This window comes from Muscardinus avellanarius (genome assembly GCF_963383645.1).
Source record: "Muscardinus avellanarius genome assembly, chromosome: 16".
Lineage (NCBI taxonomy): Eukaryota > Metazoa > Chordata > Mammalia > Rodentia > Gliridae > Muscardinus > Muscardinus avellanarius.
In genome coordinates, this window is record NC_137802.1 from 47,374,634 (window position 1) to 47,400,696 (window position 26,063).

The 26,063-nt window shown below is 50.4% G+C and overlaps 1 protein-coding gene across 2 annotated transcripts; it reads left to right on the forward strand.

Annotated features, from left to right (window-relative positions):
- Positions 1 to 13,753: 13,753 nt before the first annotated feature.
- COPZ2 (COPI coat complex subunit zeta 2) lies at positions 13,754 to 25,006 on the forward strand (the record flags this gene model as incomplete). 2 transcript variants are annotated; one of them, XM_080713300.1, is made up of 9 exons in its annotated part: positions 13,754 to 13,864; positions 14,514 to 14,588; positions 18,109 to 18,190; positions 19,365 to 19,456; positions 20,323 to 20,378; positions 21,041 to 21,118; positions 21,989 to 22,040; positions 22,528 to 22,566; positions 24,918 to 25,006. In XM_080713300.1, 9 exons carry the CDS (start codon positions 13,754 to 13,756, stop codon positions 24,963 to 24,965), a joined length of 633 nt encoding a protein of 210 aa, XP_080569426.1. In that variant the 3' UTR covers positions 24,966 to 25,006. The 2 variants fall into 2 exon arrangements, with proteins under 2 accessions (XP_080569426.1, XP_080569427.1); XM_080713301.1 differs by having other exon boundaries at positions 14,520 to 14,588.
- Positions 25,007 to 26,063: the final 1,057 nt, after the last annotated feature.

Genomic DNA, 26,063 nt, shown 5'->3' on the forward strand with positions numbered 1-26,063 from the left:
GTCTCACCAAATAGCAGAGGCTGGCGGTAAGCCTGTGATCCTCCCATCTCAGCCTCCCAAGTACTGGAATTACAAGCGTGCGCTATCAGACCTAACTTAGTCTTGCATTTTTTGAAAGCTTTCCTTAGGTTCCAGAGTTCTGCAATCTCATACAGTCATAATATAGAAACATGTTGCTCACTTTTGAACCCCAACATCACTTGAACTTGTAAAACTTATAATGATTCAGTAACATTGGGATGGTGGCCTGATAACCCGCTGGTTTGAGTAATCCTAATACAGTGGGTCCGAAGACCACATTTAGGAAATCACCAAGCTGGAGTTTGTACTGTGTTGCTCGTAGCTGTGAAAGAGAAGTCAACTAAGTTCTTGTCTCCTTGGAAGAGCCAATAACCTAGTGATGACTCATGTCCTTGTACAGTTAAGGACAAGGCCAGCTGATAACTCAGATATCCAGTTCATCCCATGCTTGAAGAGTTAGGTTTAATTTGGGGAGGTTCTATAGCTGGGATTGATGCTGCATGCTTGTAATCCCAGCATTTGGGAGGCTGAGACGAGAGGATCGCAGTTCGCAGACAGCCTCAGCTACTTAGTGAGGCTCTCAGTAACTTAGTGAGACCCTGTTTCCAAATAAAGTATAAAACAGGTCTGAGAGTATAGCCTGGAGGTAGAAAAGCCCCTGGGTTCCACCCCCAGTACCACCAAAAAAAAATTAAATTAAATTAAAAAGCTGAGCATGGTGGTGAATGCTTGTAATCCCAGCATTCAGGAGGCTGAGACCTGAGGATCACAGTTCATGGACAGCCTCAGCTACTTAGTGAGCCCTCTGCAGCTTAGTGAGACACTGTTTCAAAATAAAGAATAAAAAAATAGGGCAGGATGCCTCTGAGTTCCATCCCCAGACCCACAAAAATAAATAAAATAATAATGAAATAAATAAATAATAAAGAAAAAATAAAAATAGGGCTGGGGTGTAGGTCAGAGGTTGAATGCCCCTGGGTTCTATCCCCAGACCCGCAAAAAAAAAAAAAAAAAAAAGAAAGAAAAAAGAAAAAGAGCCGGGCGTGGTGGCGCATGCTTGTAATCCCAGCATTTGGGAGGCTGAGACTGGAGGACTGCGGTTCGCAGGCAGCTGAGGCAGACAGCCTTAGCTGCTTAGTGAGGCCCTTTGCAACTTAGTGAGACCCTGTTTCAAAATAAAGAATAAAAAATATAGCCAGGCATGGTGGCACATGCTAGTAATCCCCGTGCTTGGGAGGCAGAGACAGGAGGATCGCGCAGGTTTGAAGCCAGCTGCGCTGGCTTGAGAGACCGTTTCCAAATAAGAAAGTATAGCCGGGAGTGGTGGCGCACACTTGTAATCCCCACACTTGGGAGCAGAGACAGGAGGATCGCGCAGGTTTGCGCTGTCTTAGGAGACCCTGTTTCCAAATAAAAAGATAAAAATAGGTCTGGGAGTGTAGACCGGAGGTAGAAGGGCTTCCAGGAACCCCAGTACCACCAAAAAAAAAAAAAAAGTATAAAAATAGGTCTAGGAGTGTAGCCCGGAAGTAGAAGGGTTTCCAGGAACCCCAGTACCAGCCCCCCCTCCAAAAAAAAAGAATAAAAAATAGGGCAGGTAGCTCGGAGGTCGAATGCCCCTGGATTCCATCCCCAAACCAAAATAAATAAATAAAATTAAATTAAAAATATGGCAGGTGGTATAGTTCAGAGGATGAATGACCCTGGGTTCCATCCCCAGACCCACAAAAAAAGAAAAGAACAAGGGTCTCACTAAATTACTGAGGGCCTCACTAAGTTGCTGAGACTAGCCTTGCCACCCTCTTGTCCTTCTAAGAACTGGGATTACAGGCATGTACCACCAGGTCTTGTTGAGACCCTGTTAAACTCAGCAATTTAGTGAAGCCCTCAGCAACTTAGTGAGACCCTGTTTCCAAATAAAATTAGAATATTCCAGGCATGGTGGCTCACACTTGTAATCCCAGGGCTTGGGAGGCTGAGACAGGAGTATTGCACAGGTTCGAAGCCAGCCTCAGCTACTTAGGGAGGCTCTCAGCAACTTAGTGAGACCCTGTTTCCAAATAAAATATAAAATAGATCTGGGAGTATAGCCCGGAGGTAGAAAAGCTCCTGGGTTCCACCCTCAGTACAAAAAAAAAAAAAAAATAGGGCTGGGAGTGTACCTCAGAGGTAGAATGTCCCTGGTTCAATCCCCAGGATAATAAATAAATAAACTAATTAATTAATTAATAATTTTTGCGGGTCTGGGGATGGAACCCAAGGGCATTTGACCTCTGAGCTACACCCCCTGCCCTGTTTTTTATTCTTTATTTTGAAACAGGGTCTCACTAAGTTGCAGAGGGCCTCACTAAGTAGCTGAGGCCATCCAGGAACCCCAATTCTCCTATCTCAGCCTCATGAATGCTGGGATTACAAGAGTGTGCCACCACGCCCAGATTATTCTTTATTTTGAAACAGGGTCTCACTGAGTTGCAGAGGGCACCACTAAGTAGCTGAGGCTGTCTACAAACCGTGATCCTCCAGTCTCAGCCTCCCAAATGCTGGGAATACAAGTGTGTACACTCCTGGCTTAATTTTTTTTTTTTTTTTTTTTTTTTTTGTGAGTCTGGGATGGAACCCAGAGGCATTTGACCTCTGAGCTACACCCCCTGCCCTGTTTTTTATTTTTGAAACAGGGTCCCACTGAGTCGCGGAGTGCCTCACTAAGTAGCTGAGGCTGATGCAAACCGCAATCTTCTGGTCTCAGGCTCCCAAATGCTGGGATTACAAGCATGCGACACCATGCTGGGCTCTGGCTTAAAAATTTTAATAATAAATAAAATAGGGCTGGAGGCATACCTCAGAGGTAGAATGTCCCTGGGTTCAACCCCCAGGAGGAGGGAATGAGGAAAAACATGGTGGAGCATACCTGTGTTCCCCGTACTTGAGAGATGACAGAGACAGGAGGATCATAGGTTCAAGGCCAGCCTCAGCAATTTACGGAAACCCTGTTTCAAAGTAAATAATATAAGAGAAATGTGAATGTAGCTCTAAGGTAGAATACCCCTTGGTTCAATCTCCAGTACCCCAAATAAGTAAGTAAATGTGGTGTGTGTGTGTGGTGTCTGGGGTGTCACTGTGACAACAACCCCGGGTTCAACCCCAGTTCCACATGGCAGGGATGGGGTCAGGGAGAGAATGACTGGAGGGTAGTTGGAAAAAAGTTTCCTGTTCAGCAGTTTTAGAAAGGTAGAAAGAAAAGCCTGGTGTGGTGGTGCGCTCCTGTAATCCCAGTAACATGGGAGGCTGAGATAGGAGGATCGCAGTTTCAAAACTAGCCTCAGAGCCGGGCGTGGTGGCGCACGCTTGTAATCCCCGCGCTTGGGAGGCAGAGACAGGAGGATCACGCAGGTTCGAAGCCAGCCGCGCGCGCAGGTTCGAAGCCAGCCGCGCGCGCTGGCTTAGGAGACCCTGTTTCCAAATAAAAATGTAAAAATGGGTCTGGGAGTGTAGCCCGGAGGTAGAAGGGCTTCCAGGAACCCCAGTACCACCAAAAAAAAAAAAGAAAAAAAAAAAACCTAGCCTCAGGCAACTTATGGAGACAACCTAGAGAGACCCTGTTTCAAAACAAAAATTGAAAAGAGCTGGGGGTGTCGCTTAGAGGGAGGATTCCCCTGGGTGCAATTCCCAGTATAAAAACAAGGGAAGGAGGGAAGGCGAGGGAAGCCGCGGAGACTGTAGGTATAGACCATCTTGATCCTAACCACAGCGGGTTGGGCCTGGCAGGGTACAAGGGCCTGGGATATTGGATACTTCATGGTAGAGAGCGCAGACTGAAAGACTACCTTACACTCTGTCTAGAGTTCCAGATCAAGTCTGAGCAGGTGGCAAACCTCCTTCTCAAAACCTGCTGATTAACTTTGTAATCCAGGGTGTGTCCTTCTTCACCCAGCATGCACCCCGCCCCCCCCCTTGTATGGGACATCTGCTAATAGGACAATTACCCAATATGAAAAAGATCCCGTGCTGATGTGTCATCTGTCCCAGTATATCCATTAAATCAGACTGTGAACACCAGAGGGAAAAGAGTGAGCACAACCGTGCTTGCTCCCTAAGGGAGAGGCTGACCGCCATCAGAGGAGCAGGGAAGCCAGGAAGAGGGCTGGCCCTCCTGCACAGGGATTTGCGGCCATAAAAGAACCAGCTAACTCTAAAACATACACCAAAATCCCCGGTAGTTCGGGGAAGAAATGTCGACTCAGCCTCCCCCAAAGGAGAGGTTGCTGCTACTAGCAAGCACAATCTTTCTCCAAGCATCTCGGGACAGTGACACCTGCCAGGAAACCCTCGGCCATGGGTTGTGGGAGGACAGACAGACTGGAGCTCACATTTCTTCTGAATAGCTGGAATTGTTTTTTCCCCTAAGGAAAGCCCAGCCTCTCTACCATCAGAGAATTGCCCATTATTCTTTCTTCCTTAAAAATGTCTTGCCGGGCCGGGCGTGGTGGCGCACGCTTGTAATCCTTGTGCCTGGGAGGCTGAGACAGGAGGATCCCGCAGGTTCAAAGCCAGCCTCAGCTATTTAGTGAGGGTCTTAGCAACTTACTGAGACCCTTTTTCCAAATAAAATATAAAATGGGTCTGGGAGTATAGCCTGGAGGTAGAACCCCTCTGGGTTTCACCCCTAGTACCACCTAAATAAATAAATAAATAATGTTTTGCCGGGCATGGTGGCACACGCTTGTAATCCCAGTACTTGGGAGGCTGAGGCTGAAGGATAGCAGTTGGCAGCCAGCCTCAGCTACCTAGGGAGGCCCTCTGTAACCTAGTGAGACCCTGTTTCAAAATAAAGAATAAAAAATAGGGCTAGGGATATAGCTCGGAGGTCGAAGCTCCTGGGTTTCATCCCAATACCACACACAATAAAAAAGGGTTGAAAGCAGAGTCTAACTTCAGGTGAGCCTCACTGAGTTTTTGAGATTGACTTCCAACCTGTAATCTTTCCAAGTATTGGGATTACAGGCTTGTACCACCATACCCAGCCTCTACTATTTATTTATTTATTTATTTATTTATTTATTTATTTATTTAATTTATTTGCAGTACTGATGATGGAACCCAGGGGCATTCTACCTCCAAGCTACATCCTCAGCCCTATTTTTTTAATTATTTATTTTATTTATTTATTTATTTATTTATTTATTTATTTATTTTGGTGGTACTGGGGATGGAACCCAGGGGCATTCTACCTCCAGGCTACACTCCCAGACCTATTTTATATTTTATTTGGAAACAGGGTCTCACTAAGTTACTGAGAGCCTCACTAAGTAGCTGAGGCTGGCTTCGAACCTGTGTGATCCTCCTGTCTCAGCCTCCCAAGCACGGGAATTACAAGTGTGCACCACCACTCCTAGCTTTTTATTCGTTAGTGTGTGTGTGTGTGTGTCTGTGTGTGTGTGTCTGTGTGTGTCTGTGTGTGTGTGTGTGTGTTGCGGATCTGGGGATGGAACGCAGTGGTATTCAACTTCAACAGGGTCTCACTAAGTTGCGGAGGGCCTCACTAAGTAGATGAGGCTGTCCACAAACTGTGATCCTCCTGTCTCAGCCTCCCAAATGCTGGGATTACAAGCATGAGCCACCATGTCCAGCTCTGGCATTTATTTACTTATTTACTTATTTATTGCATGTTTGGGGATGGAACCCGGGGGCATTTGACCTCTGAGCAACACCCCCAGCCCTATTTTTTATTCTTTTTTTTGAAACAGGGTCTCACTGAGTTGCAGAGGGCCTCACTAAGTAGCTGAGGCTGTCTGTGAACCGGGATCCTCCGGTCTCAGCCTCCCAAATGCTGGGATTACAACTGTGCGCCACCACACCCAGCTTTATTATTTATTTATTTATTTATTTATTTTATTTTTTTATTTTTTGGTGGTACTGGGGTTCCTGCAAGCCCTTCTACCTCCGGGCTACACTCCCAGACCCATTTTTACATTTTTATTTGGAAACAGGGTCTCCTAAGCCAGCGTGCGCGGCTGGCTTCGAACCTGCGCGATCCTCCTGTCTCTGCCTCCCAAGCGCGGGGATTACAAGCGTGCGCCACCACGCCCGGCTATTTATTTATTTTTTGAAACAGGATCTTGCCGGGCATGGTGGCACACACTTGTGATTCCAGCATTTGGGAAGTTGAGACAGGAGGATCGTGATTCAAGAACAACCTCAGCTACTTAGTGAGGCCCCTTTGCAACTCAGTGAGACCCTGTTTCAATATAAAAAATAAAAAATTGGGCTGGGAGTGTAGCTCGGAAGAGTGTAGCTCGGAGGTAGAATGCCCCTGGATTTCATCCTCAGTACCAAAAAAAAAAAAAAAAAAAAGCAGGTTATTGCTAAGTTACCATCAAACATGCAATCCTTTTGTCTCAGCCCCCCAAGTACTGGGATTCCATTCATGCACCACCACACCCAGCCTAAAATGCTCTATTCCTTATCCTAGACAATGAACATGCCTCATTGTTCCTTCCCGTCTTGGCATAACATTTTTTATTTTTTATTTTTTTTATTTTTGGTGGTACTGGAGTTCCTGGAAGCCCTTCTACCTCCGGGCTACACTCCCAGACCCATTTTTACATTTTTATTTGGAAACAGGGTCTCCTAAGCCAGCGCGCACGGCTGGCTTCGAACCTGCGCGATCCTCCTGTCTCTGCCTCCCAAGCGCGGGGATTACAAGCGTGCGCCACCACGCCCGGCTTGGCATAACATTTTTTGAAGCTGAGTTCAACTGTCCTGTTTGTCTCGCTGTGTTGTCCCAGGCCACATTGGGTAATTTTCTTTGTACAGCTCTCCAGGCCGCATGTCTGGAATGGGCAGGTGCGATTGCGGGGTTGGGAGGATGGCTGTGTTGGACTTGTACCTGGGTTCAAAATTCTGGCTCTGTCACTTCCTAGTTGGGCCAGCCTGAACTAGATGCAGAAAACAATATACATATTCATAAGTCTTAAAAATCATGTGTACAAAGCCACTTGTGCATGGGCGTAAGGCTGAGTGTGAGGCCCTTTCTTGGCCAACTCTCTCTCCACCCACCTGCAACTTTGTCCCAGAGGAAGCCCAAGGCTTTGAGGAAACTGTCTGTAGGCTTTGAGCGCTGTCTGTAGAAGCATCTATTGGAATCCCATCCTTTGGGGTAGAGCATGGAAGCTTTCCTTTTCTCTCCAGCACAACACACATCCATTTCTCATATTCCACAACACCTCCCCCTCTTGACATTATAGCAGGAAGGATCTAGAGGCTGGTACCCAAGAGAGCTGTTTCTTCTTGTCACACAGGAACAGATGCTGAAATCCCAGGACCGACAGCACAGACAAGCGGCGACAGGAGGGTGAGTCAGAGGAAACAGGATGGTCTGCTCTTCAAGACTTACCAAGGTCCACAGGAGAACCCCCTTTGAATCACTTGTCTCCTGGGGCTCCAAAGGCGAGGACCAGTACTGCACAGACTCCAGCCATTAGGGAGGCACCGCCCCGAGGGAGTGAGGGCAGAGAAACAGGGCTGCGCTGTCCCCCGCAGTGGCTTCCTCAGGACCTTTCCTGCTGGGTGGCTGCAGACTGGTCCTCTCCTGCTGAACCTGGCTGCTCCTCCAAGTGCTGTGGCCACGCCACCATGGGGGCAGTGCTCTGTGGACACTGTCTTAAGCCCGTGCATACTTACATACTTAGCCTTTGTCAAACTGGAGGAGCTCAAACTGGGGGAGGTGATGGGGAGAGAAAGGAATCTCGGGTGTGTGTGTGTGTGTGTGTGTGTGTGTGTGTGTGTGTGTTACTGAAGACTGAACCCAGAGGCATTCTACCTCAGGGGTACATCCCCGGTCCTATTTTATTTTGTATTTTGAAACAGGGTCTTGATAGATTGCTGAGAGACTCACTAAGTTGCTTAGCCTGGCTGGGAACCTGGGAACCTCTTTACTTAGCCTCTCAACTACTGGGATTACAAGCTTGCACCACCATGCCCGGTTGATATTTTGTTTTCAAACAGGGTCTCACTAGGTTCTGAGAATCTTGCTTTGTTGCTGAGACTGCCCTCAAACCTGTGAGTCTCCTGTTTCAGCCTCCCAAGTACTTGGGTTACGGACACGTCCACCCTCCTGGCAAGGCACTGAACTTATTCAGCATGGGACTTCACAGGTAAAGAGAACCGAGCTTGCCAGGCATTGTGGCGCACACCTGTAAACCTAGTACTTGGGAGGCTGAGACAGGAGGGTTGCAGATTTGAGGACAGCTGTCTTCTCCTCCTCCTCCTCCTCCTCCTCTTCCTCTTCCTCCTCCTCTTCCTCCTCCTCCTCCTCCTCCTTCTTCTTCTTCTTCTTCATCTTCTTCATCTTCTTCATCTTCTTCTTCTTGTGGCATTCGGAATTTAACCCAGTGGAATTCTACCTTGGAGCTATACCCCCAATCCATCCATCCATCCATCCATCCATCCATCCATCCATCCATCTATCCATTCATTCATTCATTCATTCATTCATTCATTCATGGTACTGGGGATGGAACCCAGGGGCATTCTACATCCGAGCTATACCCCCATCCCTATTTTTTTTTTTTTTGGTGGTACTGGGGTTCCTGAAAACCCTTCTATCTCTGGGCTACACTCCCAGACCTATTTTATATTTTTATTTGGAAACAGGGTCTCTTAAGCCAGCGAGGCTGGCTTCGAACCAGCGCGATCCTCCTGTCTCAGCCTCCCAAGCGCCGGGTTTACAAGCGTGCGCCACCACACCCGGCCCTATTTTTTATTCTTCATTTTGAAACAGGGTCTCACTGAGTTGCAAAGGGCCTCACTAAGTAGCTGAGGCTGTCCACGAACTGCGATCCTCCTGTCTCAGCCTCCCAAATACTGGGATTACAAGCGTGTGTCACCACACCCGGCTTATTCATTTATTTATTTCTGTTTTGAAACATGGTCTCACTAAATTGCTGAGATCCTCAGTAAGTTACTGAGACTGTCCTCCCACCTGTGATCCTCCTCTCTCAGCCTCCCATGTGGCATGTGCCACTACACCTGGCTTCAAATCAATGTTTTATAATGTACCCAGCCAGCGTGATCATTAACATAACATCTGATGATCTAGAACCCAGACAAAATGCCTAAATACTGGGTGCCCCCCTACAAACACATTGTACCAAATAGTGTTGACTACATGCACTGTTGCAGCCCTGATAGCCTGCAAGGAAGGTTGAGACGTGCCTTCCTAAGTATCGAGGAAGGGGGCTCTAATGTCCTTCCAGATGCCTGCACGGCTTGCTCCCTGGGCGCTTTTCTTCAGGTGTCTCTTGAAGGTTTTCTCAGACATTAATGAAAATAGCATTCTGAGCTGGGCACAGTGGCGCACACCTATAGTCCAGCCACTTGGGAGGCTGAGGCAGGAGGATCACAGGTTCAAGTTCCACCTGAGCAATTTAGCCAGACCCTTTCTCAAATTATTATTATTATTATTATTATTATTATTATTATTATTATTTTGCAGTACTGGGGATGGAAGCCAGGGGCATTCTACCTCTGAGCTACACCCCCAGCCTGATTTTTTGTGTGTGTGTGCCTGTGTGTGTGGTACTGGGAGTGGAATCCAGGGGCTTCTTACCTCCAGGCTATACTCTGAGACCTATTTTATACTTTATTTGGAAACAGGGTCTCACTAAGCTGCTGAGAGCCTCACTAAGCAGCTGAGGCTGGCTTTGAACCTGTGTGATCCTCCTGTCTCAGCCTCCCAAGCCCTGGGATTACAAGCGTGCACCACCATGCCCCGCTGATTATTTTTATTCTTTATTTTGAAAAAGAGTCCCAGTGAGTTGCAGAGGGGCTCACTAAGTAGTAGCTGAGGCTGTCCTCAAATCATGATCCTCCTGTCTCCCAAATGCTGGGATTACAAGTGTACGCTACTACACCTGGCCTTCTTTTCTCAAATTTATTTTTTTTTATTTTTATTTTTTAGAAGCTGGGTATGGTGACCCATGCTTTTATTATTTTTTTATTTTTATTTTTTGGTGGTATTGGGGGTGGAACCCAGAAGCTTTCTACCTCCGGGCTATACTCCGGACCTTTTTTATATTTTATTTAGAAACAGGGTCTCACTAGGTTGCTGAGAGCCTCACTAAGTAGCTGAGGCTGGCTTCGAACCTGTGTGATCCTCCTGCTTTTCTCAACTTTAAAAGAAAAAAATTAAAAGGGCCAGACACGGTGGCATATGCCTGTAATTTAAATTATTATTATTATTATTATTATTATTATTATTATTATTATTATTGGTCTGGGGATGGAACCCAGGGGCATTCAACCTCCAAGCTACACACCCTGCCCTATTTTTTTATTCTTTATTTTTGAAACAGGGTCTCACTAAGTTACACAGGGCTTCACCAAGTAGCTGAAGCTGTTGGCGAACCATGATCCTCCGGTCTTAGCCGTCCAAATGATGGAATTACAAGCGTGTGCCACCATGCCCAGCTGTTATTTTTTTTATTAATTTTTTTTTGGTACTGGAATTTTTTTTTTTTTTGGTAGTACTGGGTATGGAACCCAGGGGCTTCCTACCTCCAGGCTACACACACACACATATATATATATATATATATATATATATATATATATATATATATATATATATTTTTTTTTTTTTTAATTTGGAAACAGGATATCACTAAGTTGCAGAGGGGCTCACTAGGTAGCTGAAACTGTCTGCAAACCTGCGATCCTCCTGTCTCAGGTTCCCAAATACTGGGATTACAAGCATACACCACCACAAACAAAAATAGATTTATTTATTTATTTATTTATTTATTTTTATTTATTTATTTTGCAGTTCTGGGGATGGAACTCAAGGGCACTGTACCACTGAGCTACATCCCCAGCGCCATTTTTTTATACTTTATTTTGAAACAAGGTCTCACTAAGTTGCAGAAGTCCTCACTAAGTAGCTGAAGCTGGCCATGAAACAGCGAACCTCCTGTCTCAGCTTCCCAAATGCCGGGGTTACAAGCGTGCACCACCAGGCCTGGTTTTTTTTTTTTTTTTTTTTTTTTTTTTGGCGGATCTGGGGATGGAACCCAGGGGCATCCGATCTCCGAGCTACACCCCCGGCCCTATTTTTTACTCTTTATTTTGAAACTGGGTCTCACTGAGTTGCAGAGGGCCTCACTAAGTAGCTGAGGCTGTCCACGAACCATGATCCTCTGGTCTCAGCCTCCCGAATGCTGGGATTACAAGCGTGTGCCACCATGCCCGGCTCTAAAAAAAATTTAAAAATAGGGCTGGAGGTATAGCTTGGAGGTAGAATGCCCTTGGGTTCAATCTCCAATACTGCAATAAATAAATAAATAAATAAATAAATAAATAAATAAATAATAAAATAGGCCTGGGGGTGTAGCTTAGAGGCAGAATGCCCCTGAGTTCAAACCTCAGTGCCACACACACAAAAAAAAAAACCTTCATACATAGTAAACACACAATAAATATCTGTATAGCACATAAAATACAGTTGGATACATACATTCTAATATTTTGTGTTTAGAACTAGGCATTCCGTGAATATTTATACATAATCTCCCTCATTCTGAATTGATTTATCCACTCACTTAGTAAGTACCTGTCAATGCCAGACCTGTGGGAGGCACCAGTTCCCATAGAGAACAAGACAGGCGTTATCTCTGTGCTAGCAGGGCTAGGAGCCTGCAGGAGAAAGCACGTACACATTTGTCAACACATTAGTACAAGTGGTATTTAGAGACTGAAATGTGTACAACGAAAGAAGCAGTGAGCTGAGACCGAGAAGGCCGCAGAGGAGACCTATCAAGTTAGACACCATGACTATCAGAGCGGGCCTCTTGGTGACAATAGCTGAAACTTAAGAGAAGGCTGGGTACATTCAGCAAAGAAAACCCCGGTGGAATAACCATCTGGGATGAATGAATATGGTATGTAACAGAAGAGGCCTCAGCCAGGCACTTCTATAATCCCAATATTTGGGAGGCTGCCTTGGCAACTTAGCGAGGACCTCTGCCACCTAGTGAGACCCTGTTTCAAAATAAAAAATAAAATAGGGCTGGGTTGGGAGTAGAATGTCCTTGGCTTCAATCCCCAGTAGCCCCCTTCCCACACACATGCAAAGTGAGCAGAATGGGGATGAAGCTTAGAGGTAGAATGTCCCTGGTTTCAATCCCAAGTACAGAAGAAGAAGGAGAAGGAGAAGGAGAAGGAGAAGGAGAAGGAGAAGGAGGAGGAGGAGGAGGAGGAGGAGGAGGAGGAGGAGGAGGAGGAAGAGGAGGAGGAAGAAGAAGAGAAGGAGGAGGAGGAGGAGAAGGAAGAGGAGGAGGAAGAGAAGGAAAGATGCCTTAAAGGGATGAAAAGTTGAGACCCAAACTTGGGTTCCCTCCCCACTCAACTTACTAGTTGGACCATCTTGAAAAAGTCACACAAAGCCATGTACAGTGGTGCACACCTGTAATCTCAGTATTTGGAAAGGCAAGACAGGAGTCTCAAAGCTTCAGAACCAGCCTCAGCAATTTAGACCCCTATTTCAAAAATTAAAAAAATTAAGCTGGGGGCGATGGTGCATGCTTGTAATCCCAGCATTTGGGAGGCTGAGACAGGAGGATCATGGTTTGCCAACAGCCTCAGCTACTTACTGAGGCCCTTTGCAACTCTGTAAGAGTCTGTTTAAAAAAAAGTAAAATGCCGGGCTTAGTGGCCTACGCTTGTGATACCCGCGCTTGGGAGGCAGAGACAGGAGGATCGCGCAAGCCAGCCACGCTGGTTTAAGAGACCCTGTTTCCAAATAAAAAAAAAAAAATATATATATATATATATATATAAATAGTTTGTAGCCCAGAGGTAGAAGGGTTTCCAGGAACCTCAGTACCACAAAAAAAAAAAAAAAAAAAAGAAAGAAAAAAAAAGAAAAAAAAAGCATAAAAAAATAGAGCTGGGGGTGTAGCTTGGAGGTAGAATGCTCCTGGGTTCCTTCCCCAGTACCGGAAAAAAAAAATTAAAAGGGATTAATTAGGTTGTATCTCTGAGGTACAATGCCCTTGGGCCAATCCACAGTACCAAAAGAGAAAATAAAAGAAAAAAGGGAGAGAGGGAGGAGGAAGGGAAGGAGGGAGGAAGAAAGGAAGGAAGGAGGGAGTCAAAGCGTCCTGTATGTGAGGTGCTGGTGCAGGGGGCTCTCATGGTGTTGCCCTCTTTGGGTGCCTCAGGACCCTTGACTGCCTGGGCACTTGTGCCCTGGACTTAGACCCAAGAACCCCAAACATTGCAAAGCCTGGTACGAAGCTTCCTAAGGAGCCTCTGTGCTGCCGGCACGCGTCCCCTTTAGACGGTGCCTCCCCTGCGTCCTGAGAGACTTGGGGGGAGGTCCCTGGGACTGAGGCGCCCTTCCCCAAAGAGTGCGAGAGCGGAAGGGACGGCCTCCTCCGCAGGGGGGTCTCCAGCGCTGTCCCCTCCGGCTGTCACTGCCAGCACGTGTCCTGCGACCCCGAGGGTGACCTGATGACACCGAGACCTCAGTGTGCACTGTTTGCTGTTGGCGGCAGGACAGTCTAGGGCGCGGGAGAGGGGGCAGGACGAGGGGCTGATCCCCGGCCCCCGGGGCTCTGGGGAGTGCCGCGGGGCGGCGGGGAGGGGGCCGAGCTGGGGGCCGGGCCGGGAGGGACGGCGGGAGGCGGGGCGGGCCGGGGGCGGCCCCGGGCGGGGCGGCGCTGTCACTGCGAGCGGAATGCAGCGGCCCGAGGCCTGGCCACGTCCGCACCCGGGGGAGGGGGCCGCGGCGGCCGGGGCGGGGGGCTCTGCGCCGCCCCCCCGGGCCGGGGAGCCCTCGGGGCTGCAGGTACCGAGCGGTGGGCGCGGGAGCGGGCCGGGGGGCCGCTGCCAGCCTGCAGCGGGCGGGCGCGGGCGGCGGGAAGTTTGTGGCACCCCCGCCCCGCCGGGCCGGGGAGGGCGCCCCCGCCCGGGAGAGTGCGGCGGGCAGCCGGGAGGCCTGTCCAGAGCCGGCCGGCGCGGGCTAAAGTTTTGGGGGAAACTCCGAGTCGTGATCGGGTTGACTGGGGGCGGGGAAGGGGTGAGATTCCGCAGGGAGGGGTGAGGAGGGACGAGCCGGTCCCGGACCGAGTCCCCGCCGCCCGCGGGTGCTGGTCCTGCTCCGGACCCCGGGCCCAGCTGGACGGAGGAGGCCGGCGCCGCTGTCCCCCCGGCCCAGGTTCTGTGATACACTCCGACTCGGGCTCTGGAGCAGTCAGTGCATGACAGAACTTGGGCCCGGTAGGACTTTCTGCACCCAGCGGGCACCGAGCCCACCCGGGGCCTGCAGTGGAACATGTGCCCGGAGCGGAGAGGGCAGTGGGGCTGGCGCCTGTGGCGCAGAGTGGGGCTGGGTGGCGCGCCCGAGGGTGGGCTCCAAGGGCCCGCACATCCTACAGAGCCACAACAGGGTGTCCGTGTTGAGTGGGACCCAACAGAGCTCTCCTTCCTGGTGTCAGTTGCAGGAACCTTCCCTCTACACCATCAAGGCTGTTTTCATCTTAGATAATGACGGGCGACGGCTGCTGGCCAAGGTAACCCCCCACCCCGAGGGACCCTGAGCACGTGCACTGTAGCCCAAGAACAGAGGTCCCCACCCAGCTCCTGGAGGAGTCTCCTCTCTGTGGCCTCTGTGACACTGAGTGGTTCCCAGTCCGCTTAGACCCCTCCAGAGGAGGCTCTGTCCATCCTGTTGCACTGTCAACCCCAGGGCCCCAAAGGGACCTCTCCTCTGTTTCTGCTATGTTCTTTGACATGTCTGCCCATTGTCCTCCCGCTGGCCAGCTGAGCCCTGGGCAGGGGAAGGTTCTGCCCAAGAGATCAGTGGATTGTTGAGCCTGGGGCCCAGGAGTCCTAGACCCTAAACAAGCAATGGCCACTTTTGTTCTATAGCTCGGTAAACATGAAAGACTTAGTGTAAGGATTTAGAACCAGATGGGGCCAGGCACATCCTTGTAATCTTGGGAGGCTGAGGCAGGAGGATCCCAGGTTTGTGGCCAGCCTCAGCTACTTAGTGAGGCCCTCCACAACCTAGTGAGACCCTGTTTCAAGATAAAGAATAAAAAACAGTGTTGGGGGTGTAGCTCAGAGGTAGAATGCCCATAAGTTCGATTCCCAGTTAAAAAAAAACAAACAAAACAAAAACAAAAACAAAAACAAAAACCAGATAGATGGGATATTGAGGACCATATAATCCAATTCTTTAATTTCACAGAGGCACAAAAAGAAGTATAGGGAAATTGAGTTGCCTGTGGTTGCAGTACAATTTAATTATAATATAATGTTTTTTTGCAGTACTGGGGATGGAACCCAGGGGCATTTGACCTCCAAGCTACACCCCCTGCCCTATTTATTATTCTTTATTTTGAAACGGTGTCTCACAGAGTTGTGAAAGGCCTCACTAAGTAGCTGAGGCTGTCTGCGAACCACGATCCTCCGGTCTCAGCCTCCCGAATGCTGGGATTACAAGTGTGCACCATCACGCCCCGCCCTGTTTTTTATTCTTTTTTTTTTTTTTTTTTCGGTACTGGGGATGGAACCCAGGGGCATTCTGCCTCTGAGCTACACCCCCAGCCCTATTTTTTATTGTTTTTATTTTAAAACAGAGTCTCAATCAGTTGCAAAGGGCCTCACTAAATAGTAGCTGAGGCTGTCTTCGAACCGCAAACCTCCTGTCTCAGCCTCCCAAATGCTGGGATTGCAAGTGTGCGCCACCACACCCGGCATTATTCTTTATTTTGAAACATTAAGTTGCGAAGGGCCTCACTAAGTACCTGAGGCTGGAGGCTGTGGGAAAACGGTGATCCTCCTGTCTCAGCCTCCCAAATACTGAGATTACAAGCGCGCGCCACCACGCCTAGCTTCAGACTCAGGGTTTTGATGGAAGCATCCTAGTGAACATGGGCTCGGTAAAACAAACTAGGATAGTCCATTGTAGCAGAACTACAGCACCTAAATTATCTATGAAACGCATTATAGATTTTTCATTTGTTTGCGGCCAAAACTTTTTTGTCTTTGTAGCATTCAAATGACTTGTTCACCATGGCAGGGGCCAGCAGGGAGACTACTAATTTGCTTGAAGATCCAATATTACTAACCAGGTGCAGTGGTGCGTTGAGAAAAAGGTGATAGGAGTGGACAGGAGAAATACTCAAAGGGTAGAATTAGAGAGACTTATTGGGATTGTGATGCAGAAGGGAGATTCTAAAATAATCCTCAGAACTCTAGCTGGGAGCCTGGTGTGGTATGAATGCCTGTAATCCCAGTATTTGGGAGGCTAGGACAGGAGGATAGAAGGTTGGAGGCCAGTCTCAGAAATCTAGTAAGACCCTGTTGTAAAATAAAAAATATAAGGGCTGGGGGTGTAACTCAGAGGTAAAATACCCTGGCTTCAGCCTCCAGTATACCCGCCCAAAAAAAGAAAAGGAAGAAGAAACTGAGTCTGACCAAGCCCAAACAAAAAAGCACTGATTTAGTTATGAAATACGTGCCAGGAACTTCTGTCTAGATATGTAATATTTGACATAACTCCATCTAAAGCCAAATGGTCCTTGGTGTAGAATCCTAGCTCTCACTCTAACCACTATGGAATTAATTTTGGGAAGTTCCCTGACTTCTTCATGTCCCCATTTCCCATCTATAAAGTAGCTGTTTTAGAGCTGAGTGTGGTGGTACACACTTGTAATCCAGTAGTTGGGAGGCTGAGATAGGAGGATCTCTGGTTCATGGCCAGCCTCAGCTACTTAGTGAGGCCCTCCACAACTTAGATCCTGTTTCAAAACAAAAAAATAAGATTGAGGGTATAGCTTGGGGGTAGAATGTCCCTGGGTTTGATTCCGAGTACTGAAAAAAAAAAAAAAAGTAGCGGTTGCACATGCTTGCAATCCCAGTACTTAGAAAGCTGAGACAGGAGGATCACATTCTTGAGGATAGCCTCAGCAACTTAACAAGGCCCTTGGCAATGCAGTGAGACCCTGTTTCAAAACAAAAAGACTAAAAAATAAGGATGGGGTATAGCTTGGAGGTACAATGCCCCTGGGTTCCATCCCCACAAAAAGAAAAAAGAGAGGAGAGAGAGAGAGAGAGAGAGAGAGAGAGAGAGAAAGAGGAGTACAAGTGCAGGTTCATGGCCAGCCTCAGCAACTTGGCCGAGGCCCTCCATAACTTAGTAAGTCTCTGTTTCAGAATAAAAAATAAAATAGGGCTGGGGGTGTAGCTCAGAGGCAGAATGTTCCTGGGTTTCACTCCCAGTACCACAAAAAAGAAAAAGAAAAACAGAAAGAAACCAGGGAGACAGGAAGAAGGCTGTGGCTGTATCTCATTGGTAGTGCTTGCCTAGCATGCTCAAGGCCCTAGGTTCTATCCTCAGAACCACAAAAAGGAAGGAGGGAAGGAAGGCAGGGAGAAAGAAAAGGGCAAGAGCACAAAGCAGCCTCAAAAGTCTTCACTTTGGAGCCGGGCGTGGTGGCGCACGCTTGTAATCCCAGATTCTGGAGGCAGAGACCGGAGGAGGATCGCGGTTCCCGACAGCCTCAGCTACTTAGCCAGGCCCTTTGCAACTCAGTGAGACTGTTTCAAAAAATAAAAAGATTGAGTTGGGCGTGGTGGCGCACACTTTTAATCCCAGCACTTGGGAGGCTGAGACAGGAGGATCGCACAGGTTCGAAGCCAGCCTCAGCTACTTAGGCTCTCAGATACTTAGTGAGACCCTGTTTCCAAATAAAGTATAAAATGGTCTGGGAGTATAGCCCGGAGGTAGAAAAGCCCCTGGTTTCCACCTCAGGTACCACCAAAAAACAACAAAATTAAAATAAAATAAAAATAAAAAATAGGGCTGGGTGTGGTACCCTAGTACCGCAAAATAAATAAATAATAAATAAATAAATATCTTCACTATGCTTAGGAATCGTGAGGATGCGGGGAGCCAATGGCCTGAGGCTGTCAGGGAGGCTTGGCAGCAGAGCCCCTCTTGGCCAGCACCCACTGTTCCCTGGCCCCCGCGGGCAGAGCTGGGCTCTGTGGCATGGCTGCCATCCCTTCTTGTCTTTCTCACAGTATTATGATGACACCTTCCCCTCCACAAAGGAGCAGATGGTCTTCGAGAAAAATGTCTTCAACAAGACCAGCCGGACTGAAAGTAAGCGTCCACCCTCTTTTCCACCAGAACTCTCAAAGTGTCCTTGCCTCCTGCATCTGGACACATCTGTCCCCGTCAGCCTTCCACACCCACGGGTGGTCAGTCCCCTTCTGGGGTTCCCTGTCTTGTCCTCCCCAGCCGCTCTCCACTCCCTTCACCTGGGAGCCTTCCCTGCCCGTCCCTCTCACCCCCACCCCAGCATTGCCAGACCTTTTCAGCTCAGGAGGCCATTTGTGTTGGGGCCTCAACCCAGATCTGGTCCTAAGACACTCACGTGGTAGAAGGTGGGCAGGAGGTTGGATTTGAACTCGGTTTCTGGACTCCTCAGTTGAGGCCATCCCTAGAAATTGAGTGTTGGGTAGGACCAAGGACATAGAATAGCCTGTGTGTGTGTGTGTATGTGGTGCTGGGGATGGAACCCAGGAGGATTCTATCTCTGGAATACACCCCCAGCCCTTTTTTATTTATTTATTTATTTTTGTGTGTGTGGTGCTGGGGATGGAACCCAGAGGCTTTTTACCTTCAGGCTACACTCCCATAACTATTTTCTTTCTTTCTTCCTTCCTTTCTTTCTTTCTTTCTTTCTTTCTTTCTTTCTTTCTTTCTTTGGGTCTGGGGATGGAACCCCTGCCCTATTTTTTTTATTCTTTATTTTGAAACCGGGTCTCACTGAGTTGCTGAGGGCCTCACTAAGTAGCTGAGGCTGGACATGAACCCTGATCCTTCTGTCTCAGCCTCCTAACAGTGTCCCTAGTGCTGGTCTTTTCAAGAATTCCTTGAGAAAGGAAGAAGGAAATAGAGAGGTGGGCATGGTGGGTGCCTGAAACCCCAGTACTTGGGAGGCTGAGACAGGAAGATCACAGGTTAAAGGACAGCCTCAGCAACACAGGAAGACTCAGCAATCTAGTGAGACCCTGCTTCCAAATAAACAACAACAAAAACAATCAGTAAAGGGATAGGGGTTTAGCTTAGAGGTAGACTGCACCTGAGTTCTATCCCCAGTAATACAGACAGACAGACAGATGGACGGACACACACACACACACACACACACACACACACACACACACAATCAGAGGGAGTAGAGGGGAGGCTGAGCCCCCCGGGATGGGGATGTGGGGCTGGGCTGGTGCCAGGCAGAGGTGGCCAGAACTGAGAGGCCGTCCACTCTTAGGTGAGATCGCATTTTTCGGGGGCATGACCATCGTCTACAAAAGCAGCATCGACCTCTTCCTGTACGTGGTGGGCTCATCCTACGAGAACGAGGTGAATTCAGGAGGTTGGGGTGGCAAGGAGGGTCTGTCTGGGCAGGGTGGGTTCCAGAGACTACCCACTGCTACCCTCCTCAAGCCCCGGAGGTGGGGAGGGGCAGAATGGCTCTTTCTGGGATGACGTGTATCTATGATGTACCTTGGGTTCCCTGGGAACCATCGTGCCCTGAGGAAGTTGTTGACTCTTTTTTTTTTTTAGGTGGTACTGGGGGTGGAACCCAGGGGCTTTTCTACCTCCGGGCTAAACTCCCAGACCTATTTTATACTTTATTTGGAAACAGAGCCTCACTAAGTTGCTGAGAGCCTCACTAAGGCTGGCTTTGAACCTGTGCGATCCTCCTGTCTCAGCCTCCCAAGCGCTGGGATTACAAGCGTGTGCCACCACGCCCGGCAGCTGTTGACTCTTTCTTAGCTTTTTTTTTTTTTTTTTTTTTAGGGGGGAGGGTGGTACTAGGGACTGAACCCAGCGACATTCTATCTCTGCGCTACACCCCCCACCCCTATTTTATTTTTATTTTGAACCAGTCTCACTAGGTTTCCGAGAGTCTCACTACTTGCTGAGGCTGTTCTTGAACTTACAATCGTCCTGTCTCAGCCTCCCAGGAACTGGGATTATAGGAGTGCACTAACATGTCCAGCTGACTCTTTCTTGATGTCACTCGAATAGGAGACAGTGTCTCCCAGGGGAACACTCCAGTGTCCCTCAGCCCAGACCTGGGGAAGGTTGCCCTCAAGTCAAAGCCCAGTCCTCTCTGACAGGGAGAGTCCCCCGCCCCCACCCCCCACTCAGATGGGCTCTGTGCCTCCTGGGGCTCTGGGCCTCAGCTCTTCTTTTCCTCCTCCCACACTGCCCGCCTCCAGCTGATGCTCATGTCTGTTCTCACCTGCCTGTTTGAGTCTCTGAGCCACATGTTAAGGTGAGTGTTCTCTGCCCACCCCCCGGGGCCCCATAGCTCAGGCCGTGACCGTCTGTCCCAGAGGCAGGACCCTTCCTACACCCCTGCAAGCCCAGGACCAGAACCAGAATGCCTTCTTCCCAGCCCCTGCCCTTTACCTGGCCGCCACCATGCCACTCAGAGTGCGACCATGAGCAACTGAGTCCCCGCGTGCCGAGCCAGCTGCCGGAGGTGGCCGTGTTAACATCATTTCAGAGATCCAAACTCAAGGATTTTGATTGGAAGCTCCGGGTGGTTTTTCTGCTATCCCCATTCTGTTATCTGATATCTATCCCAGCGAGTATGGTCTAGAAACGGAACTAGGATAATTCAAAGATAAATATGCGCGGGTGACGCAGTTGACCACGGTGGCGCCCCGGCATCTAAGCCAGCCGGGGACTGTGCCAGAGTCCCGCGTGGGTCTCAGAGCCCACAGAGAGGAGGTCGGGCCAGGGGCCTTCAGGAAGGAGACCGCCCCGAGCCCAGCAATCCTCGCAACCCCAGTGCCTTGCACTTCGCCCCGCCCCTGTTGGGCAGAAGGCTGGTCAAGGAAGCAGGCTTTAGAGAGAGGGGGTCAGCCTTCCCTAGACAGGACTCCAGTTCTTCTGGCCACTGAGAGGTTCAGGAGCGCGTGTCTCCTGCAGGAAGAACGTGGAGAGGCGCTGGCTGCTGGAGAACATGGACGGAGCCTTCCTGGTGCTGGATGAGATTGTGGACGGCGGGTGAGGAAGGGAAGGAGAACAGAGGGGACGGTCAGGGAGACTCAGAGCAGGAGCTGTCCCTGCCGCCCATCAGCCTTGCTGCACTCTGGCCCACGCTCCCTCCCCCCAGCAGATTCCCCGTGGTCCCCATGCCCCTGCCCCTCCCCTCCTCCCACCCCACTCATGGGGACGGAGGGAGATGCCAGGGAAAGTTCAGCTGAACAATAGAATAACCTGGCTGGGGTGTAGCTCAGCGGCAAAGCGCCCGCCCAGCCTGTGTGGGGCCTGGGAGACTTGATGACTTCAGACAGTGTGCTGGCCTCACCCTGCCGCCATTAGAGTTCTACTCCAATATCTGCTAGATGTACCACCTGGGCCAGTTACAGATCCTGAACCTTGGTTCTTTCTTTCTTTCTTTCTTTCTTTCTTTCTTTCTTTCTTTCTTTCTTTCTTTCTTTCTTTCTTTAATGGTACTAGGGATTGAACTAGGAGCATTTTATCTCCAAGCTATATCTCAGTCCTATTTTTTGCCCCCGTGGTACTGAGGGTAGATAACCAGGGGCATTCTACCATCAAGATACACTCCCAGTCCTATTTTTTAGTCTTTATTTTGAAACAGGGTCTCGCTAAGTCAGGGAGGGCCTCACTAAGTAGCTGAGGCTGTCCGTGAACCTGTGATCCTCCTGGCCCCATTTCACAGTGACTGCCCAGTAAGCAGGGGTGAGGGCCACAGGTAGGAAGGGCGGAAGAAGCAGAGCCAGGGAGAGGCTGACTGGAGGCCCCTGGGTGGGGGGGCTGCCCTGGAGGGGAGCCGTTGTAGGGTGTGTTGAGGGGGGAGAGAGGGGAGAGAGCACATCATCCATGCCCCCAGGTTTTCCTTTCATCTTGTAGGGTGATTCTGGAGAGCGACCCCCAGCAAGTGATCCAAAAGGTGAACATTAGGGTGAGTCTCCCAGCATCCCGATCTCCTCCAGGTAGCCTTCCTGCCCTCCATGGCCTGGGGGTGGCAGGGCCCAGGAGGGGTTGGGGGGAGAGCCAAGCCCTCTGACAGAGGCCAACCCCCGGCTCCCTGCCCTTGCCAGGGACAGGGTGGGCGGGCGGCAGCCTGGGGGGTGTCAGTCCCTAGAGAGATCTTTCTGTCCTCTCCCCTGTAGGATCAAGGTGGCTGCCTTGACCTCGAGACTGGGGCAGGGGTGGGTAGACAGAATCTCCCTGCCTGGTGTGCCTCTCTTGGGTCTGGAAGAACGATTCCTTCCTGTCTTTATTCCCCTTAACTCGCTCACCCTCTGCGTACCATAGAAGGGTCCCGAGGGCCCTGGCTTCCAGGGGCAGGCTGCAGGACTCCCGCTAATGGGAGTACAGCTGCGGGGACAGGTCCCAGTGCCCTCACCCAGGGCCCTGACCCTACCCTCCGCTCTGCTTCCCTGCAGGCAGATGACAGCGGTCTGACTGAACAGAGTGTGGCCCAGGTAGGCCCCCGCATCTGCCTTGGCCAGAAACAGCTAAGGAGAGCTGAGCATCCCAGGGGAGGCCGACAAGGCCAGCACCCGGGGGTGTAGGAGGGAAGGGCTGGTCTGGGGACTGGCCCGCTCTTGGCGTCATGGAGGCTGCTGGGTGGGGAGCTGCGTACTCACCGGTGGATGGGCGTGCTACACCTGCACACTTGGCTCTTTGCCTGGTTGGATTGAAACTCATATGAGCTGCCTCCCCTGGTGATGGCTTGGGCCTTGTCCCCCCAAAGCCGTGTGAGGGCTCAGACCCCAGATATTCCCCCAAACCTGGAAATGATACCACGCAGGAGTTTACCTCCAAACCTCCAAGGTCTACACTGGAATTGTTAAGGGACTTTTTTTTTTTCTTTTTAATATGGTGCTAGGGATTTTTTTTTTTTCCTATATAGGGGATTAAACTCAGGGAGATTCTACGTCCAAGCCCCATCTTCCACCCTATTTTATTCTTTATTTTGAAACAAGGTTTCACTTAGTGAGGCTCTCACTGAATTGTAGAGGGCCTCACTAAGTACCTGAGGTTGGCTTCCAACTTGCGATTTTCCTGTCTCAGCCTCCCAAGTACTAGGATTACAAGTGTGCCGTGTGCTACCATGCCCAGCTTGGTGCTAGGGATTAAGGGCCTTGCGTGTGCTAGGCAAGTGCTCTATAATTCAGTAATATCCCAATCCTTTAAAAATTTTTACTTTAAGGCAGGCATGGTAGCGCATGCTTGTAATCCCAGCATTTGGGAGGCTGAGACAGGAGGATCGCAGTTCAAGGACAGCCTCAGCTACTTAGGCCCTTTGCATCTCAGTGAGACCCTGTTTCCAAATAAAGAATAAAAAAATAGGGATGGGGGTGTCACTTGGAGGTAGAAAAGCCCCTGGGTTCCACCCCCAGTACCACACACACACAAAATTACTGTTCAAAAGGGCAAAGAATGAGATGAAATGAGAGAAAGAGAGAGAGATGAATAAGGAGGAGGAGGAGAGCAGAGGAGAGGGACACAGATTGTGTTACTGGGGAGTGAATCCAGGGTCATTCTACCTCTGAGCTATTCTACCTCAGAGCTATATTCCCAGCCTTTTTTTTAAATTTTATTTAATTTTATTTAATTTTATTTTTTTGTGGTGCTGAGGGTGGAAGCCAGGGGCTCTTCTACCTCCGGGCTATACTCCCAGACCTATTTTATAGTTTATTGGAAACAGGATCTCACTAAGTTGCCGAGAGCCTCACTAAGTAGCTGAGGCTGGCTTCGAACCTGTGCGATCCTCCTGTCTCAGCCTCCCAAGCGCGGGGATTACAAGTGTGCGCCACCACGCCCGGCTACCAGCCCTTTTTTTTTTTTATTCTTTTTTTTTTATTTCTTTCTTTCTTTTCTTTTTTTTTTTTTTGAGGGTCTGGAGAAGGAACCCAGGGCCTTCTACCTCTGAGACACACCCCCTACCCTATTTTGTATTCTTTATTTTGAAACAGGGTCTCACTGAGTTGCGGAGGGCCTCACTAAGTAGCTGAGGCTGTCCGCGAACCGCTATCCTCCTGTCTCAGCCTCCCGAATGCTGGGAGTACAGGCGGGGGCCACCACGCCCGGCTTCGAGACAAAGCATTTTTAATGGGATTCCTTTCAAAGGACCCTGCTGGTCGTGAAATAGGGGACATGATGCGAAAGTGAGGCTGCCCCAGCAGTAGCCTAACTTTATCACTCACTGTCCCTGCAGAGGAGAGAGGCTTAGGATGAAGGGCGATACCAGCCTGGCTTGGAGCTTCCTCCAAGGGCATGAGGCTTAATGTCTGGAGGACAGTCCGAGGGGCTCCCGGGGTCCCACTGCGTCAGCATGGGTAGTCACAGCGCTGCAGGCTTGTGTAGACACGGGGCTGGGGCTCGGCATGGTCTGGGATTAGCGCTTCCGAGGGCAGGCTTCCCCAGGCGGTTCCGGCTGGCCTCCCTTGTGCCAGCTGTCCCACATCAGCAGCAGGTGGGGTGGGGACCGGAGCTAAGGGTTTGCCGAAGGGTAGGTGGCCGAACACAGGCGGGGTCTCTGCGGGCAGGAACTCGTCTGGCGAGGCCTGGGAGAGGCCGGCCCGCCGCCTCGGGTCCGCCGCGGCAGAAGCAGGAGCGGGCGAGCTGGGCGGGCCTGGGCTGCGGGCGGAGCTGCTGGGCCCGAGGGGCGGCCGGTCCCTCCGCACCCGCCGGGCCCCAGGTAAACCTGGCAGAGACACGCTGCTGCCACCTAGTGACCGAGGGGCGCCGGGGAGCCCTGTGGACTCCCTCACCCGCCGGTTAAAGGCGTTTGACATTCTCCGCTCCTTTCTCTCAACCTCCGACACAGGTTATCCAGTCGGCCAAGGAACAAATTAAGTGGTCGCTGCTGAAGTGAAGGCGTTGGATTCACGGCTCCCTGCCACCAGCCTGGCAAAAGCCCAAAGACCCCCGCCACCCCCGCGCTTCCCCTGCCCCTCCCAGAACAGACCCCCGAGGTCTGCAGCTAGGGTTTCCGACACGAAGGGTCGGCCCCTGCGCCGTCCCGCTCGGCGCTCGGCCTGCCCCTGGGCCTGGGGACCCGCCGAGCGGCGGGGTTCAGGAGTCTGCGCAGACTCCAGCGTCCCCGGCCCCAGCGCCCTAATAAACCTGCTTTGCCTCCTGCCCGGGGTCTCCTCCTTTCTTGGCCTGGGAGGCGTGTGTTAGGACCAGCGGCACATTTTAGGGCTACCTAGTCCCAGCGCAGACGTGTCCCTCTGACAGCGTGTTTGGGGGAAATAAAAGTCTCGAAGGGAAACAGGGTGCGACACTGATACCCCGGGGACCCATAGCTGGTGGAGAGGGCTGGGGATGACTGTAACACAGAAGAGGGATAATTACAGGAACGGAGCATACTTTCGGGAAAGGGAGCTCAAAAGATGGTGCCCACATTGTGTGTGTGTGTGTGTGTGTGTGTGTGTGTGTGTGTGTGTGTGTGCGCGCGCGCGCGCGCGCTCAGGATGGCTCCACTGGGGATTACTTGAGTCATCTTTTCCATTTCTAGCCTCCAGAAAGGGAATAGGGCTTTTTCTGACTCTGAGGAGCGGCATAGCTGTTTTTCTTGGCTTGCCTAGGACCGCAGAATTCCTATTCTAGCAAATAGCCTCTGCACTCGAGCTCTGTGAACTTGCTGCTGGGGGCGAGGAGGATCAGCCACCATGCGGGTGTCCAGGACACCGGGTGCGCTCCAGAGGCTGCGATCCCGAGGGAGAGGGGATTCCAGGAGCCACCGGGATCCCTTCTGGTCGGTGCGCAGCCTTTTCTCGCCCCAACCCCGCCCCTCGCAGGAGCCAAGCGCTGGGGAAACCCCGCCCCAGGACAGCATCCGCGATCCTATAGCGCCACCTGGAGGAAAAGTCGGGACATGTGTTCCCGCGGATCGCTGCTTTAACTTTTCCTACCGATCCCTGCCAAGCAGGGTTCCTCCCCTAGTCTCCAACACCCGCTACCCGGGGTT